Source organism: Sparus aurata, chromosome 24, assembly GCF_900880675.1.
Source record: "Sparus aurata chromosome 24, fSpaAur1.1, whole genome shotgun sequence".
NCBI classification, from domain to species: domain Eukaryota; kingdom Metazoa; phylum Chordata; class Actinopteri; order Spariformes; family Sparidae; genus Sparus; species Sparus aurata.
The window spans coordinates 3735903-3749796 of NC_044210.1; the positions used below are offsets into that span (position 1 = coordinate 3735903).

The 13894-nt window shown below is 45.6% G+C and overlaps 1 protein-coding gene and 5 non-coding genes across 6 annotated transcripts; 5 read left to right on the forward strand and 1 right to left on the reverse strand.

Annotated features, from left to right (window-relative positions):
- Window positions 1-1731: 1731 nt before the first annotated feature.
- LOC115577368 (uncharacterized) lies at window positions 1732-8801 on the reverse strand. The gene is made up of 13 exons (XM_030410407.1): window positions 8657-8801; window positions 8343-8429; window positions 7962-8255; window positions 7772-7849; window positions 7637-7696; window positions 7340-7414; window positions 6760-7238; window positions 6349-6676; window positions 5342-6143; window positions 5048-5257; window positions 4643-4957; window positions 4265-4368; window positions 1732-2967 (listed from the first exon to the last, which is right to left on the reverse strand). The coding sequence occupies exons 1-10, from the start codon at window positions 8774-8776 to the stop codon at window positions 5199-5201; spliced, it is 2382 nt and encodes a 793-aa protein (XP_030266267.1). The 5' UTR covers window positions 8777-8801; the 3' UTR covers window positions 1732-2967; window positions 4265-4368; window positions 4643-4957; window positions 5048-5198.
- A 1496-nt stretch (window positions 8802-10297) lies between these two features.
- On the forward strand, window positions 10298-10369 carry trnaq-cug (transfer RNA glutamine (anticodon CUG)). The gene has a single exon. It is a non-coding gene; the product is annotated as a tRNA-Gln (tRNA).
- A 787-nt stretch (window positions 10370-11156) lies between these two features.
- trnal-cag (transfer RNA leucine (anticodon CAG)) lies at window positions 11157-11239 on the forward strand. The gene has a single exon. It is a non-coding gene; the product is annotated as a tRNA-Leu (tRNA).
- A 550-nt stretch (window positions 11240-11789) lies between these two features.
- On the forward strand, window positions 11790-11861 carry trnaq-cug (transfer RNA glutamine (anticodon CUG)). The gene has a single exon. It is a non-coding gene; the product is annotated as a tRNA-Gln (tRNA).
- Window positions 11862-12649: 788 nt separating this feature from the next.
- trnal-cag (transfer RNA leucine (anticodon CAG)) lies at window positions 12650-12732 on the forward strand. Its single transcript has one exon. It is a non-coding gene; the product is annotated as a tRNA-Leu (tRNA).
- A 550-nt stretch (window positions 12733-13282) lies between these two features.
- trnaq-cug (transfer RNA glutamine (anticodon CUG)) lies at window positions 13283-13354 on the forward strand. Its single transcript has one exon. It is a non-coding gene; the product is annotated as a tRNA-Gln (tRNA).
- The last annotated feature ends 540 nt before the right edge of the window (window positions 13355-13894 follow it).

The window sequence follows — 13894 nt, forward strand, 5'->3', positions numbered from 1 at the left end:
ATCAGCCAACACTTGTTCTCCTCCGATCTACATCGATCTCATAAATCGCCTCAGTGAAGTTTGAATGACGGAAATCCGTCGTAGCGACGGAGAACTTTAATCCCTGTGTCTTTGATGGGAACCTTTCTAGACTACAGAACGAAGGGAACCAAATTAAGGTTTTACATTTTCCCCACAAAAACGGGACAAATTGTGTCCCGGGAGAGATTTATGTTTTCCCGGGACAGCTGATGAAAAAAGAGAACAATTCTGGGAAAAACGGGACGGGTGGCAATCCTGATGGGCCGTGTAGCTAGCCGCTAGCTAGCCGCTAGCAAAGCAGCGGCTAGCTAGCAAGGATCTGAAGGCTGCTCTTCATGAATGTAAAAGCAATGTATGTATGTAAGAGTTAATGATCAACAGTGTTACAGGCCATGGTTTCATCGTGTAGACCATGGGTGGGGAACCTCCGGCCTTCGGACCGTATACGGCCCGCGACACTGTTTGGTCCAGCCCATGAGGCAATCCATGAATACATACGTACATTTAGGAAAAATTATTTCAAATGTGCAATTAAATGCCCCCGGGGCGTGTATCTGTCTTTCCGGGCCATGACCAAGGTCATTGAACACAACATCATCATCTCATCTCAAGCAGTGAAGTGTTAACTTGCCAGTTTGCCGTTGTCTCCAGTAGCCCTATTTGATGCCGGATTAATTGTTTGTGGCATTTCCCACAGCTGCTCTCGACTGTGACCAGTCAGCCAACCAAGTAAAGTAAGTTAGCGCGTAACGTTAGCTTCTTTGCTAAAGTTAGCATTTTTGCTAACTTTTCTACTGCTGCATGCCTTCTTTGTAGCAGACGAGAAAGACGGAAAATCACGTTGCATGGCAGTCCATGGGTGAAATGCCGTTGGGACGGTTCGCCTGGCTAACGTGGGCTGAAAAGCTGATCCTCGAGTGGGATCTGCGCCACCGGTGGGGTTGACGAGGATCCTGATGAGGTTTCAAGTCTCATCTGAAAGGATTTTTCAGTTTTTACGGTGTGGTGGGGAGGCCCTGGTTGCCTTGGTTCAGAACGTAGACGCGCCGGGAGCTGGGTGTCTGAACTCCGTCACGGACGCGTAGAAAGAAGTTAAGTAAACTACGAATGAGTCCACCAGGAATTAGTGCCTGCATGTATTGTCAATGCAGCTCTTTACTGGATGAGGCTGCAATACTGTAATAGTTGAGCATTGACATGTGAAAGCAGAGTTGCTGCAATGTATTACATGATGGCAGTTGTACTGTGCCATTTGCACACGCGTTTCGCAATTTCCCCTGAAAAAACAACAGTTTTTACGTCAGGTTGGCCAGCTGGGGAACAATCGGCCATCAAAGACGGGGAAGAAGAGGGGAGAAGGGGGAAGAGGAAAAGGAAAAAGTGACCATCTTGCACATTTATAAGGCATTTCTAGCTGCCTGAACACAAGTTGTAAACTTTTAATGCATTCAAGTGTTTTTGACACACCGCGGCCTGGATTCGAACCCACGAACTGTGGAAGGGAGTCGCTCTGTGACGCACGTTGCCTTATTTGGACATTACTGCTGGAGATGGGGGTGTTCCCCAGCTTGGGCGCTTCAGACCATGAAAAGTGCAACAAATACAACAAACAAACTAGAGAAAAAAAGATTTTAGATAGATACTTCAATAAACATTTAAGTAACAACTAAGCTAAACTAAACTTTACTATACAATTGTGAATTACCATTATCAACTATTTACAATATATGTAACTTTCCTTCAAATGTAGAAATATTGACTTATCATACAACTATTCACAGCAAACAGGATAATGTATTAATACTAAAACAAAAAATATGTAAAACTATTTACAATTGAACTATTATTTACAAGGATTATTTATTTACAATATATTACAAGCTATTTCGAGAATTTCTTCCTCATTTCCTCCAACCACTGCTGTTTGGTGAGCATATCAAAAGCAGGGCAATACACTCTGCCACGGTACTGGCTGTGTCCAGTGTCCGCCGTGCGGAACTGGCCACACCTTTTACAGGTGTTTGCCTCCACTGTTCGCCTATAGGGCCTCTTTGGTTTAGCTCCAGACTCTGCTGTGGTGTTGGGCTCAGTTCTTGGTGGGTTGGTGCCCTGAACCGCTGCAGGAAGCACCACTGGGACAAAATGAGAAATAATTTGTCCTGTTGCTGTGGCGATCTGAGGTGCTGGGGGCGTGACAAGCACAAACCTCTTGACTGGTGCCTTTGGCATGATGGGGCGACTAGAGGCTGTCGGCCTCTGTTGTGCCTGACCTGCTGTGCTCTCCGGCAGCTGGTACTGGTGCTCCTGTTGAGCTGACCTGGGCTCAGCAGGAAGTGCTCTTGCCTCCTGAAGAGGCTCCTCAGACTCAGGGAGGGCTGAAGGCAACACAGAACCCTGAAGAAGCACAGAGAGCTCCTGCCTCCTCTGCCTGCTGTTGTGCCACTGGATGAGGGTGTTCTGGTTCACCTCTACCAGCTGAATCTCTGATCCCTGCATCACCAGTGAGTTGCCAACAGCAAGCTGCCTGATTTTGTGGTAGTCCCTGAGAATTAAGGATCACCTTGAGTCAGCTCCCTTGCCTTTCCTCACTGGGCCTTGATGGAGATCACAGAGCCTAATAAAAATGTTCTCCACCAACCGACAGCAGTTAGGCCACTGAGCAGGTGCACTACTTGCACCTAACATGCAGTGGGTGGTGCTCTCCACGGCAGGAGTTTGTGAGGGCTTCTTCGGTGTCCTGATGCGTCCACTCAAAAGTCTCTCCTGGTGTCGTGCAGCATAAATCACCCGCTGCTTGTCACCTTCATCCAGCTTATCCCACGGTGCTACAATTGCACTGCTCTGCTGGTTGGTGAGATAGAGAGAGGTCTGCTCCCGGAGCTTCACCAGATACTCAGCCAGTCTGTCCACGTGCTGGTATCCAGGAATATTCTGGTCATCAACAGCCTGTGCAAATAAGAAAATAGCAAACCTTACAACCTTCATAGTTTAGTTAAAGTACACATCATCCAGAGTGTGTGCATATGGAGGGGAGACCGGGGATGGTTGAAACAAAGGGATAGTTGTAACAGCATTACTTTCACCATTAAGGGATAACATAAGAGTATTTCGTATATTGAATTTGCATGGCTGTAAGGAGAAGTATGCAGATTTTAGAGCCAAAACATACATTTTCAGGTAACAAAGTAATTTTTTGGACCAAGTCTAAATTTTGATTCCTACTTATACTGTTGATGTTTAATTTAGGTAACTTATATTACTTTAAAGAGCAGGTTCTTATGTAAAATATGAGTCATTTCATCTATGCTAATTTCAAACAACCATGCTGATACAGCGAGCTAAACAATGTCTGACAGGGGTGGGGATGGTTGTAACATCCCTGAATCACAATGCACATATTTTATCTACACTACTCTGGATAGCTGCCCAGTGTGGGCGATCACAGCAGTCAAAAAGTCTTTGATGCGCAACAAATTCCAAACCCAAAGAAAAGTGTAAATTGCAAGTTCTAGGCCCACGAAAAACCTGCACACCTGAAAAACCTACATACACTTGTCACCACTGTGACTCTGATCCCTCTGACAGACACAGTGTGCATGTTTGTTGTTTTACTAATTGTCATACATCTTCTTGTGATTTTACGTGCACTATGAGCTTCTGACCTCCTGCTGAAGGTTTCCATTTTTATTTCTATAACATTCATAGGTATTATCACAAAAAAATCTTTAAGAAAGCTCTTCTAATGTTAGGATCCACACCAATGACAGTGTTTTTCATTTAGCCATTAGTGATGAGAAATGTGTTTTCTTAGTGAAGGACAGGAAGATGCTTTAGTGTCGGCACATGCACAATAAACTTATATTGATGCATATTTTGTGGCGTGGTCTCAGTTTTTAGTTATTCAATCTTACTGTTACAATTGACCCCAGGTTGTGTTATAACATACCCTGGTAGTGGGGTAGGTTGTAACAATGGCACTCCTTACATTTGACATCAAATAATGAATTTTGTGATGTAGTTGCAGAAGTGAACAACACTGCTATTTGTAGTAGACAAACAAGAGGACCTTGGTTTAAAATTTGAGTGTCCTACCGTCCGCAAACATTCTGCAAGTTATAGGAGCTGAGACAAAAAGTGTTACAACCATCCCCAGTCTCCCCTACTGTGTCTAAGTGTGTATATGTAAGAGTTGGGCTCATATCTATACACCTACATATTCGAAATTGAACATACACACACTTACCATATCTTCGTCTTCCGCCTACATATCCACTCCAGCCTCAGCGGACGAAGAAGAGGGCATGATGGATGTGCCAGAGTCCATGGAAGAAGTGCCAGGAGGTAGGGCTGCAGGAAATGTTAAGAAAAATCAGAACAAGATTATTTTGTATAGATATTATAGCATCACAGTTTTAATTTTCACTGCAAAAAACTATTATTATTATGATGATGCGACATTTGTTGGGGTCTGTAGCAAATGAACATATTCTCTTACATCTGGGGAACATGATTTGTAGACCAGGCATCTCTGCAGCACTGTGCTACTTCATTTTATTGCTGTTATGTCTTTGCACTTGGTCATATTGCAATTTCACTAGTATTTTGAATAGTTCAACCATACCAGTAGCTATGGTGGATGAGCTGAAAACAGCAGAGGATGTGCCCAGGCTCAGGGTAGATGTCCCAGGAGCCATGCCAGATGTGGAGATGGTGGACATCAGACTGGATGAGGGACCAGGAGTGACAGACGCTGCAGCCTTAGGGACCTCCGGGACAAGCACCGTGGGGTCGTCTGAGATGTCAGCGAAGCCCTCATCTGTTTCCTCTTCATCCTCATGCTGTTCAATTAAGTCAGCAGTCTCCTCTGAGTCAGGGTGCATATCCTGCAGTGCCTGACCAGTCTGCCGAAACAGATACTGCAGCCCTATGAGCTCTCCTGAAATAATTGAAGTAAAGTGAATATTTTACAGTGTTAATAAAGGATTTTAAAACCGAGTGGAATACAACTGTGTTCACAAATGCTTACCAGTGTAACGTGAGGGCAGACAGAACTCTGGTGCCACCTTCTTGCCAAACAGCTTCTCGAAGTTTTTGTTTGCGCAGTGAAGCAGGTCACCCGAGTAGCAGCGTAAAGGTGACGGTGCGGTAGACAGGGCAGCACTACCACGGTCCTGGTTTCACCTATGGAGTCCCTCCAGCAGGTATGCCTGAAAATTCAGGCTGTTGGCACTGGTCCCTAGAAGGACATTATCAAATATTAAATTATGAAATACTCTTGGATTATACAGCACATGAACCAACATGTCTGAAAGACACAAACCTGGTATGAAGCGGTTGAGGAGGAGATGAAAGGACTCCAAAGATGTCGAGCCTCTGGCACATCTGTACACTGGTAGCCGCAAACCTCCCTTTGTGAGCTCCCCTGTTTTAGTGTATAGAGCAACACCTGGCAGGTCCTGGATGCACTTTATGTGCTTTTTCTGGACATGCCAGATGTGCTGCATCCTCTCCCTGTCAAACAGCGGAACTCCAAGGGAGTCGTTCCCACCACTACCCATCAGCCCCTGCAGCAGCTCCTCCAGCAGCTTCGTGGTGGTCTCCTCACCACGGGTCCTCCTCCGGCAGTGGAGAGTCAGCTCCTCCCTGGACAGTTGTCTGCTGATGTTATCATCGGTGAGACAAGGCCGGCCCTGTGACTGAAGCTGCTGTTTTTTAGCTTCACGCAACAGAGCTAAATCAGCTGCATCCCACTCAAACACACACATTGATAAGCGTGACATGAAAGCTGGGTACAGCTGATGAGCATCTGTTGTGCATCCCAGGGCAAGTCGGCGCATGAAGTGCCAGATATCCAGCCTTACTGTCAGGTCTGGCCACCAGCTGAATCTGACCTTCAGCTTGGTCTCCACCGACTCAGCACAGCAGCCACAGTCCACATACAGGATGACAGGGGGATCCACACCTGCCTGCTGGTATCGCTTGACCAGATCCGCTGCCATCATGTCCAGGCCAGCTCCCTCCTGAGCGGTCAGCACACTCATTAGTATCTGCCCATACTCATTTCCCACTGAGGCGAGCCAGAGTGCTGTGCCCTTGGCAGCTCCGGCAAGCTTCTTGATGATCTGAAGCACACAAAATGTATAGGGTCTATGTCAACATGATTCAGAAATACAGAAAAACAGGCATGTATGTTATATATATATATATATATATATATATACGTATATATATATATATATATATATATATATATATATATATATATATATATATATATATATAACACAATATGTAGCCTATTTTTTGAAGAAAAGAAGATTGTTTAACCTTTTTAGTGGAATCCATCTTTAATATGCTGCCATAGGTGGAAGTGATCCTGGCCTTGATGTCCTCCAGCCTCGTCAGGATGTCCTGGCTGTAAACAGAGAGGAGCCACTTACAGCTGGGCACCACAGCAGGCTCTGGAGGCTCAGGGAACGCCATGGGCAGCAGTCCGGGCCGCTGGAGGAAGTCCAAACACTCTGTGGTATACCGTGTCGCACGTTGAAGCCATTCCTCTGGGTGGTTCTCCCCGAGTTGCTTCAAAACCCGCGTAGGACTGTTCCCCAGGCCTCTCTCCCGCAGAAGTCGGATCACCCGGATGTCACAAGCATACCTTGGTCACAGACAGATGCATCAGTAAAAATGTTTTACATAATTCTATTTGACAAATCAAGAGAGTAAGGAGATGTTACTCACTTTTGTGTGAGGATGACCCGAAATTCCGATCTGTGTGCCAAGTCCAGTTGTTTTAGGACAGTCTGACTCCAAGACACGTGGTTGGCTCTACATTTGGTGCAGGTTAGAGTCTCTGTCACCATGTTGTACATCCTGTCCACGTCCAGGACCCGATGTGCCCTCTTGTGCAGTCCCGCCCCTGTGAGCTGGTGGCGTTCACAGGCAGGGTTGGGACAGACCACCTTCACCTTCCACAACTTGTAGGGCATCCAGACAAGAAGTGGGTGGGCGAAAAAGCGGTCTGGAGCAGGAGCCTGGTGGTAGAGGGAACTTGGCTGCGGTGGATAGTACCAGAGCTTCAAGTTGTTTTGAAGCTCCAGTTTTCCCCTGGGCCTCACCTTCAAAACATATTTCTCTATCCATTTGTGGTCTTCAGGTGGCAAACCTTCTGACCACAAACGGGGCAGCTGAGGTGACGTCTCTGTCCTTGGTTGCGCAGCCTTAGTGATAAAAAAAACCACACAATGCATAAACACACGTAGTACTGGTAGAAGACTGATTATGCTCTACACAGAATGATATTAAATGTTATACTACTTACTGTGATGGTGGCACACACTGCTGTGGTACTGAGGACAGGCACAGGACCTGGAGCATCTGTCACAGGGTCTGGAGACTGTAAAGGCATGGAAAAGATTAAAATTCATATTATTAACAACATTAAAATTACCTTGTTATTTCATATAGCTACTCTACATGAAACACTATTATTTAGCTTTCAGGTGTCATTTCTGATTTGAGTGTTTCTTTTTTAATAGTCTAAATAATCTTGAGAAAAATATAGACAGAAATACATATACTTTAACTGTGTTTGAAACTGAGTTATATTGTTACTTACTGAGACAGCAATGCTGGCTGGGGAACTGGTGCTTCCTTTAGTGGGGCTGGTGACTTGGGTCTGTAAAGAATTCCATCTAAGTAACTTGTACAAACAAACTTCAAATTGAACACTTTCAATGTGATCTCCATTTACCTCTGTTGCTTTTCTGGCTCTGCTCAGATTTGGCTTTGCAGCAGCAACATGAGCACCACCAAATCTTGGCTTGGTAAACTGAAAGGAAATAAAGCAAAAGCCGGTGTCATGAGAGGACTTCGTTGTCTAACTATCATTTAGTGAAGAAAATGTCAAATATTCATCATCAAGTTATGAGTTTTACAAATACCATTGACAAACTCAATAATGGTCGCTGTTTATGGCCGGCTGTCACTTGTCCCACGGCTGCACCCTGCTGGCCTGCTGCTGCACTCTGTGTCCCCACAGAGCCCTGGATGGGACCTGCTGCTGCTGCACTCTGTGGCCCCACAATGCCCTGGACGGGACCTGCTGCTGCTGCTGCGCTCTGTGTCCCCACAATGCCCTGGACGGGACCTGCTGCTGCTGCTGCGCTCTGTGTCCCCACAATGCCCTGGATGGGACCTGCTGCTGCTGCTGCTGCACTCTGTGTCCCCACAGAGCCCTGGACATGGCAAAGTATATGAAATCACAAATTAGCTTGTGTACTAATACACACACACAACTTGAGTATTAAATTGACCAGTGTTACCTTCTGCGTGTGAAAATGACACACACACTGCCTTGCTTGACCAAACAAAGACCTCTGTCCTGGTCTCTGCATTGGACATTTCTCGATCTAAAAATTACAGTTGCACATTTGATTGAATCTACCACAGATTAAATGACTGATTTTCATTTGTGTAGTTACACAGATCTAATATAAATTGTTTGTTCATGACATGTTTATTAACTCATAGGAACATGGCCTTTATTGCATTTTATACAAATCATGATGAGTTAAATGTATTGTGAGAGTAAATAACAATGTATACAATATACTGTATATAGTGAATATACTCATACCATCTGATAGAGGGCAAACCACTTCTTCTGCCTGGGGGCTGGCCTGTTTCCTTCACCTGCAGGCCAGACGCCACTGCTGGCAAACTTCCTCAGGCGGGACATCCACTCTGAGTCCGCCATCGCCTTGTGGGACTTGGAAGATGTTGCCTTTGTTCACATAAATGCATGAATACTTTTTAAATGAATAAAAACAACGTGAATACTGGAACATGAGAGCTAGACCATGACAACCAAAGCCAACTAGGGTCTGATGCATCTGTGTTTGTAGCTGAAGAATTAACCTGATTTATATCATAAATATGTATTCATTCAGGTACGTTGCGGGAAATATCATGAATTAGAAAGTTTATACCTTTACAGTTTGAATAATCTCATTAAAACAGAAACAAGTTTTAACGAGTCAGCTTCCCAGAAGTTTTAAAAATCCCACGACACTGTGAGTTCAGGATACCACTAACGTTAGGACCCCCCACCCTGACAGTGAACCTGCCTTGACAAACAACGTACGACTTTGATTGTTTTACACTAAATGGACACAATTAAAGTATATCTCCAGCGATGAAAACGAGCGTTTATCACATTAAAAACACTAGAATTAGTCTTGTGAATGAGCTTAAGAGGCAAATTCAAGCTAGCAAAGCGAACATTCATTCATCGGTAACATGAATGTTAGCAAACGCGACAAAAAGCAAAATGTCAGACATATAATTTAACACAACAGGTGAAATTACTTGTCTATATGAAGTGTTAATGTGTACAGCAGTGTGACAAATGTGTAAATACTCGCCGTTTCACTTGTCGTCCGATTTCTGTGGTCACTCGCCTCAAACTCCGTTTCAAAAACGCCAACTGTTACCGCAAATCGTCTCGGCTTCACTCGGCTTACGCTCGGCTCCGTTCAACATTTCTCCGTCGTGATTGGTCAAATGTTGGAGCTGGACGAAGGCGATTGGTGGGTGAATGTTGGAGCCGCGGATTTGATTGGCCGTCATCCTCCAACATTTCATAATGTTGAACGGTGGCTCCGGTGGCTGCAGGCGTTCAGGTCGCAGTCTCCCCTGGAGGCGTGGGTTCGAATCCCACTTCTGACATGCAGTGTTTTTTCAGCGGAACCGTTTGTTCTAAGGACGTAATTGCTGAAAAAAGTCGGCATCATGCATGTTGGCAGTTTCTGACATAACTCCTGTAGAATGTGCACCATGATTCATTTCTGTATGCACACTTCTTTTCCTGAGCAAAGAATGGTCTTGTTTGTCTTTCTCAAATTGACTTCTTGTTGGAGCTTGGGTCCCGCCGCAATTAATAGCGGTCAATCACGGTCCCAACGCTTGACTTTGTATGTGAATGGCCAGTGGGTCAAGAATCTCAAGCTGTGAAGTGTTAACTTGCCAGTTTGCCGTTGTCTCCAGTAGCCCTATTTGATGCCGGATTAATTGTTTGTGGCATTTCCTTGGGAACAATGGCTAACGGTGGCATTTCCCACAGCTGCTCTCGACTGTGACCAGTCAGCCAACCAAGTAAAGTAAGTTAGCGCGTAACGTTAGCTTCTTTGCTAAAGTTAGCATTGCTGCAAGCCTTCTTTGTAGCAGACGAGAAAGACGGAAAATCACGTTGCATGGCAGTCCATGGGTGCTCTTCAGAGGTTCCATGGTGTAATGGTTAGCACTCTGGACTCTGAATCCAGCGATCCGAGTTCAAATCTCGGTGGGACCTGGTTTTGACTGTTACAGGGCTTGGTGGGCATTCAGGCTGTAAGAACGAGCAGGTGGCAACACAGTTATTCCAGGTACGTAAGTCCCGATACGACCAGCTGTTGTCTGTCGTCCAATCAAGCCCAGAGACTTTGGAATCCACATATGATAGTGGAGGAAAGAGTTAGATGATTTGTGCACACAAATCTCCTCCTGGTCTCCCTCTCCTTCTCACCACAAACGTGAGGTTTCAGTTAATTTGCTGCGTCTGGATGTCGTCGAAGGTCCAGCACACTGCCACTGGTGGCGCGAATCAACAGCCGTTCGGACGAAGTGCTTTGTGTGAGCGTTTCTGTGGCTTTCTACTGCCTGGAATGCCGTTGGGACGGTTCGCCTGGCTAACGTGGGCTGAAAAGCTGATCCTCGAGTGGGATCTGCGCCACCGGTGGGGTTGACGAGGATCCTGATGAGGTTTCAAGTCTCATCTGAAAGGATTTTTCAGTTTTTACGGCCTGGTGGGGAGGCCCTGGTTGCCTTGGTTCAGAACGTAGACGCGCCGGGAGCTGGGTGTCTGAACTCCGTCACGGACGCGTAGAAAGAAGTTAAGTAGACTACGAATGAGTCCACCAGGAATTCGTGCCTGCATGTATTGTCAATGCAGCTCTTTACTGGATGAGGCTGCAATACTGTAATAGTTGAGCATTGACATGTGAAAGCAGAGTTGCTGCAATGTATTACATGATGGCAGATGTACTGTGCCATCTGCGCATGCGTTTCGCAATTTCCCCTGAAAAAACAATAGTTTCTACGTCAGGATGGCCGAGCGGTCTAAGGCGCTGCGTTCAGGTCGCAGTCTCCCCTGGAGGCGTGGGTTCGAATCCCACTTCTGACATGCAGTGTTTTTTCAGCGGAACCGTTTGTTCTAAGGACGTAATTGCTGAAAAAAGTCGGCATCATGCATGTTGGCAGTTTCTGACATAACTCCTGTAGAATGTGCACCATGATTCATTTCTGTATGCACACTTCTTTTCCTGAGCAAAGAATGGTCTTGTTTGTCTTTCTCAAATTGACTTCTTGTTGGAGCTTGGGTCCCGCCGCAATTAATAGCGGTCAATCACGGTCCCAACGCTTGACTTTGTATGTGAATGGCCAGTGGGTCAAGAATCTCAAGCTGTGAAGTGTTAACTTGCCAGTTTGCCGTTGTCTCCAGTAGCCCTATTTGATGCCGGATTAATTGTTTGTGGCATTTCCTTGGGAACAATGGCTAACGGTGGCATTTCCCACAGCTGCTCTCGACTGTGACCAGTCAGCCAACCAAGTAAAGTAAGTTAGCGCGTAACGTTAGCTTCTTTGCTAAAGTTAGCATTGCTGCAAGCCTTCTTTGTAGCAGACGAGAAAGACGGAAAATCACGTTGCATGGCAGTCCATGGGTGCTCTTCAGAGGTTCCATGGTGTAATGGTTAGCACTCTGGACTCTGAATCCAGCGATCCGAGTTCAAATCTCGGTGGGACCTGGTTTTGACTGTTACAGGGCTTGGTGGGCATTCAGGCTGTAAGAACGAGCAGGTGGCAACACAGTTATTCCAGGTACGTAAGTCCCGATACGACCAGCTGTTGTCTGTCGTCCAATCAAGCCCAGAGACTTTGGAATCCACATATGATAGTGGAGGAAAGAGTTAGATGATTGTGTGCACACAAATCTCCTCCTGGTCTCCCTCTCCTTCTCACCACAAACGTGAGGTTTCAGTTAATTTGCTGCGTCTGGATGTCGTCGAAGGTCCAGCACACTGCCACTGGTGGCGCGAATCAACAGCCGTTCGGACGAAGTGCTTTGTGTGAGCATTTCTGTGGCTTTCTACTGCCTGGAATGCCGTTGGGACGGTTCGCCTGGCTAACGTGGGCTGAAAAGCTGATCCTCGAGTGGGATCTGCGCCACCGGTGGGGTTGACGAGGATCCTGATGAGGTTTCAAGTCTCATCTGAAAGGATTTTTCAGTTTTTACGGCCTGGTGGGGAGGCCCTGGTTGCCTTGGTTCAGAACGTAGACGCGCCGGGAGCTGGGTGTCTGAACTCCGTCACGGACGCGTAGAAAGAAGTTAAGTAGACTACGAATGAGTCCACCAGGAATTCGTGCCTGCATGTATTGTCAATGCAGCTCTTTACTGGATGAGGCTGCAATACTGTAATAGTTGAGCATTGACATGTGAAAGCAGAGTTGCTGCAATGTATTACATGATGGCAGATGTACTGTGCCATCTGCGCATGCGTTTCGCAATTTCCCCTGAAAAAACAATAGTTTCTACGTCAGGATGGCCGAGCGGTCTAAGGCGCTGCGTTCAGGTCGCAGTCTCCCCTGGAGGCGTGGGTTCGAATCCCACTTCTGACATGCAATGTTTTTTCAGCGGAACCGTTTGTTCTAAGGACGTAATTGCTGAAAAAAGTCGGCATCATGCATGTTGGCAGTTTCTGACATAACTCCTGTAGAATGTGCACCATGATTCATTTCTGTATGCACACTTCTTTTCCTGAGCAAAGAATGGTCTTGTTTGTCTTTCTCAAATTGACTTCTTGTTGGAGCTTGGGTCCCGCCGCAATTAATAGCGGTCAATCACGGTCCCAACGCTTGACTTTGTATGTGAATGGCCAGTGGGTCAAGAATCTCAAGCTGTGAAGTGTTAACTTGCCAGTTTGCCGTTGTCTCCAGTATTAATTGTTTGTGGCATTTCCTTGGGAACAATGGCTAACGGTGGCATTTCCCACAGCTGCTCTCGACTGTGACCAGTCAGCCAACCAAGTAAAGTAAGTTAGCGCGTAACGTTAGCTTCTTTGCTAAAGTTAGCATTTTTGCTAACTTTTCTACTGCTGCAAGCCTTCTTTGTAGCAGACGAGAAAGACGGAAAATCACGTTGCATGGCAGTCCATGGGTGCTCTTCAGAGGTTCCATGGTGTAATGGTTAGCACTCTGGACTCTGAATCCAGCGATCCGAGTTCAAATCTCGGTGGGACCTGGTTTTGACTGTTACAGGGCTTGGTGGGCAATAGTTGAACTCTGTAGTTCAATTATGGATCAAACCCAGAGCCTTTGGATTCTATTTATGATAGTGGAGGAAAGAGTTAGATGATTTGTGCACACAAATCTCCCCCTGGTCTCCTTATTACCAAAAACGAAAAAACGAAAAAAAGATTATTTCACTGAGTTTGAGTTTTATATTATTTTAATTCATTTGCTTGTTAATTAGACCACAACATAATGAAAAAAACACAAACTAAAAAAAACACAAATAACACATTTAGATGAAAATTATATTTGTTTCAGATGTGATCAAAACTAAACAGTTGTCATTTTGCAACACTGTATAGCCACATTTCTCTAAAGCTGCACCCCAAAAGCTTCACATTATAAGTGACAATTCTGCCATGTGCCTCTTGGTGCAGGCTGCCAACTAAGCACAATGTGAAGGTCTTGTGTGATCTTATGTCCTCTGAGTTTGGCTGTGAAGGCAAGTATGTTGCTGTATGTTAAATTTAACCTGTGGCAAGAGGCAAAC

Coding starts and splice junctions, on each gene's coding strand:
- LOC115577368 (XM_030410407.1), bottom strand. CDS start 8,776: ATGGCGGACTCAGAGTGGATGTCCCGCCTGAGGAAGTTTGCCAGCAGT. Junction 7,415..7,636: donor CAGCCAGCATTGCTGTCTCA/GTAAGTAACAAT, acceptor ATGCCTTTACAG/TCTCCAGACCCTGTGACAGA. Junction 6,144..6,348: donor AGATGGATTCCACTAAAAAG/GTTAAACAATCT, acceptor TGTGTGCTTCAG/ATCATCAAGAAGCTTGCCGG.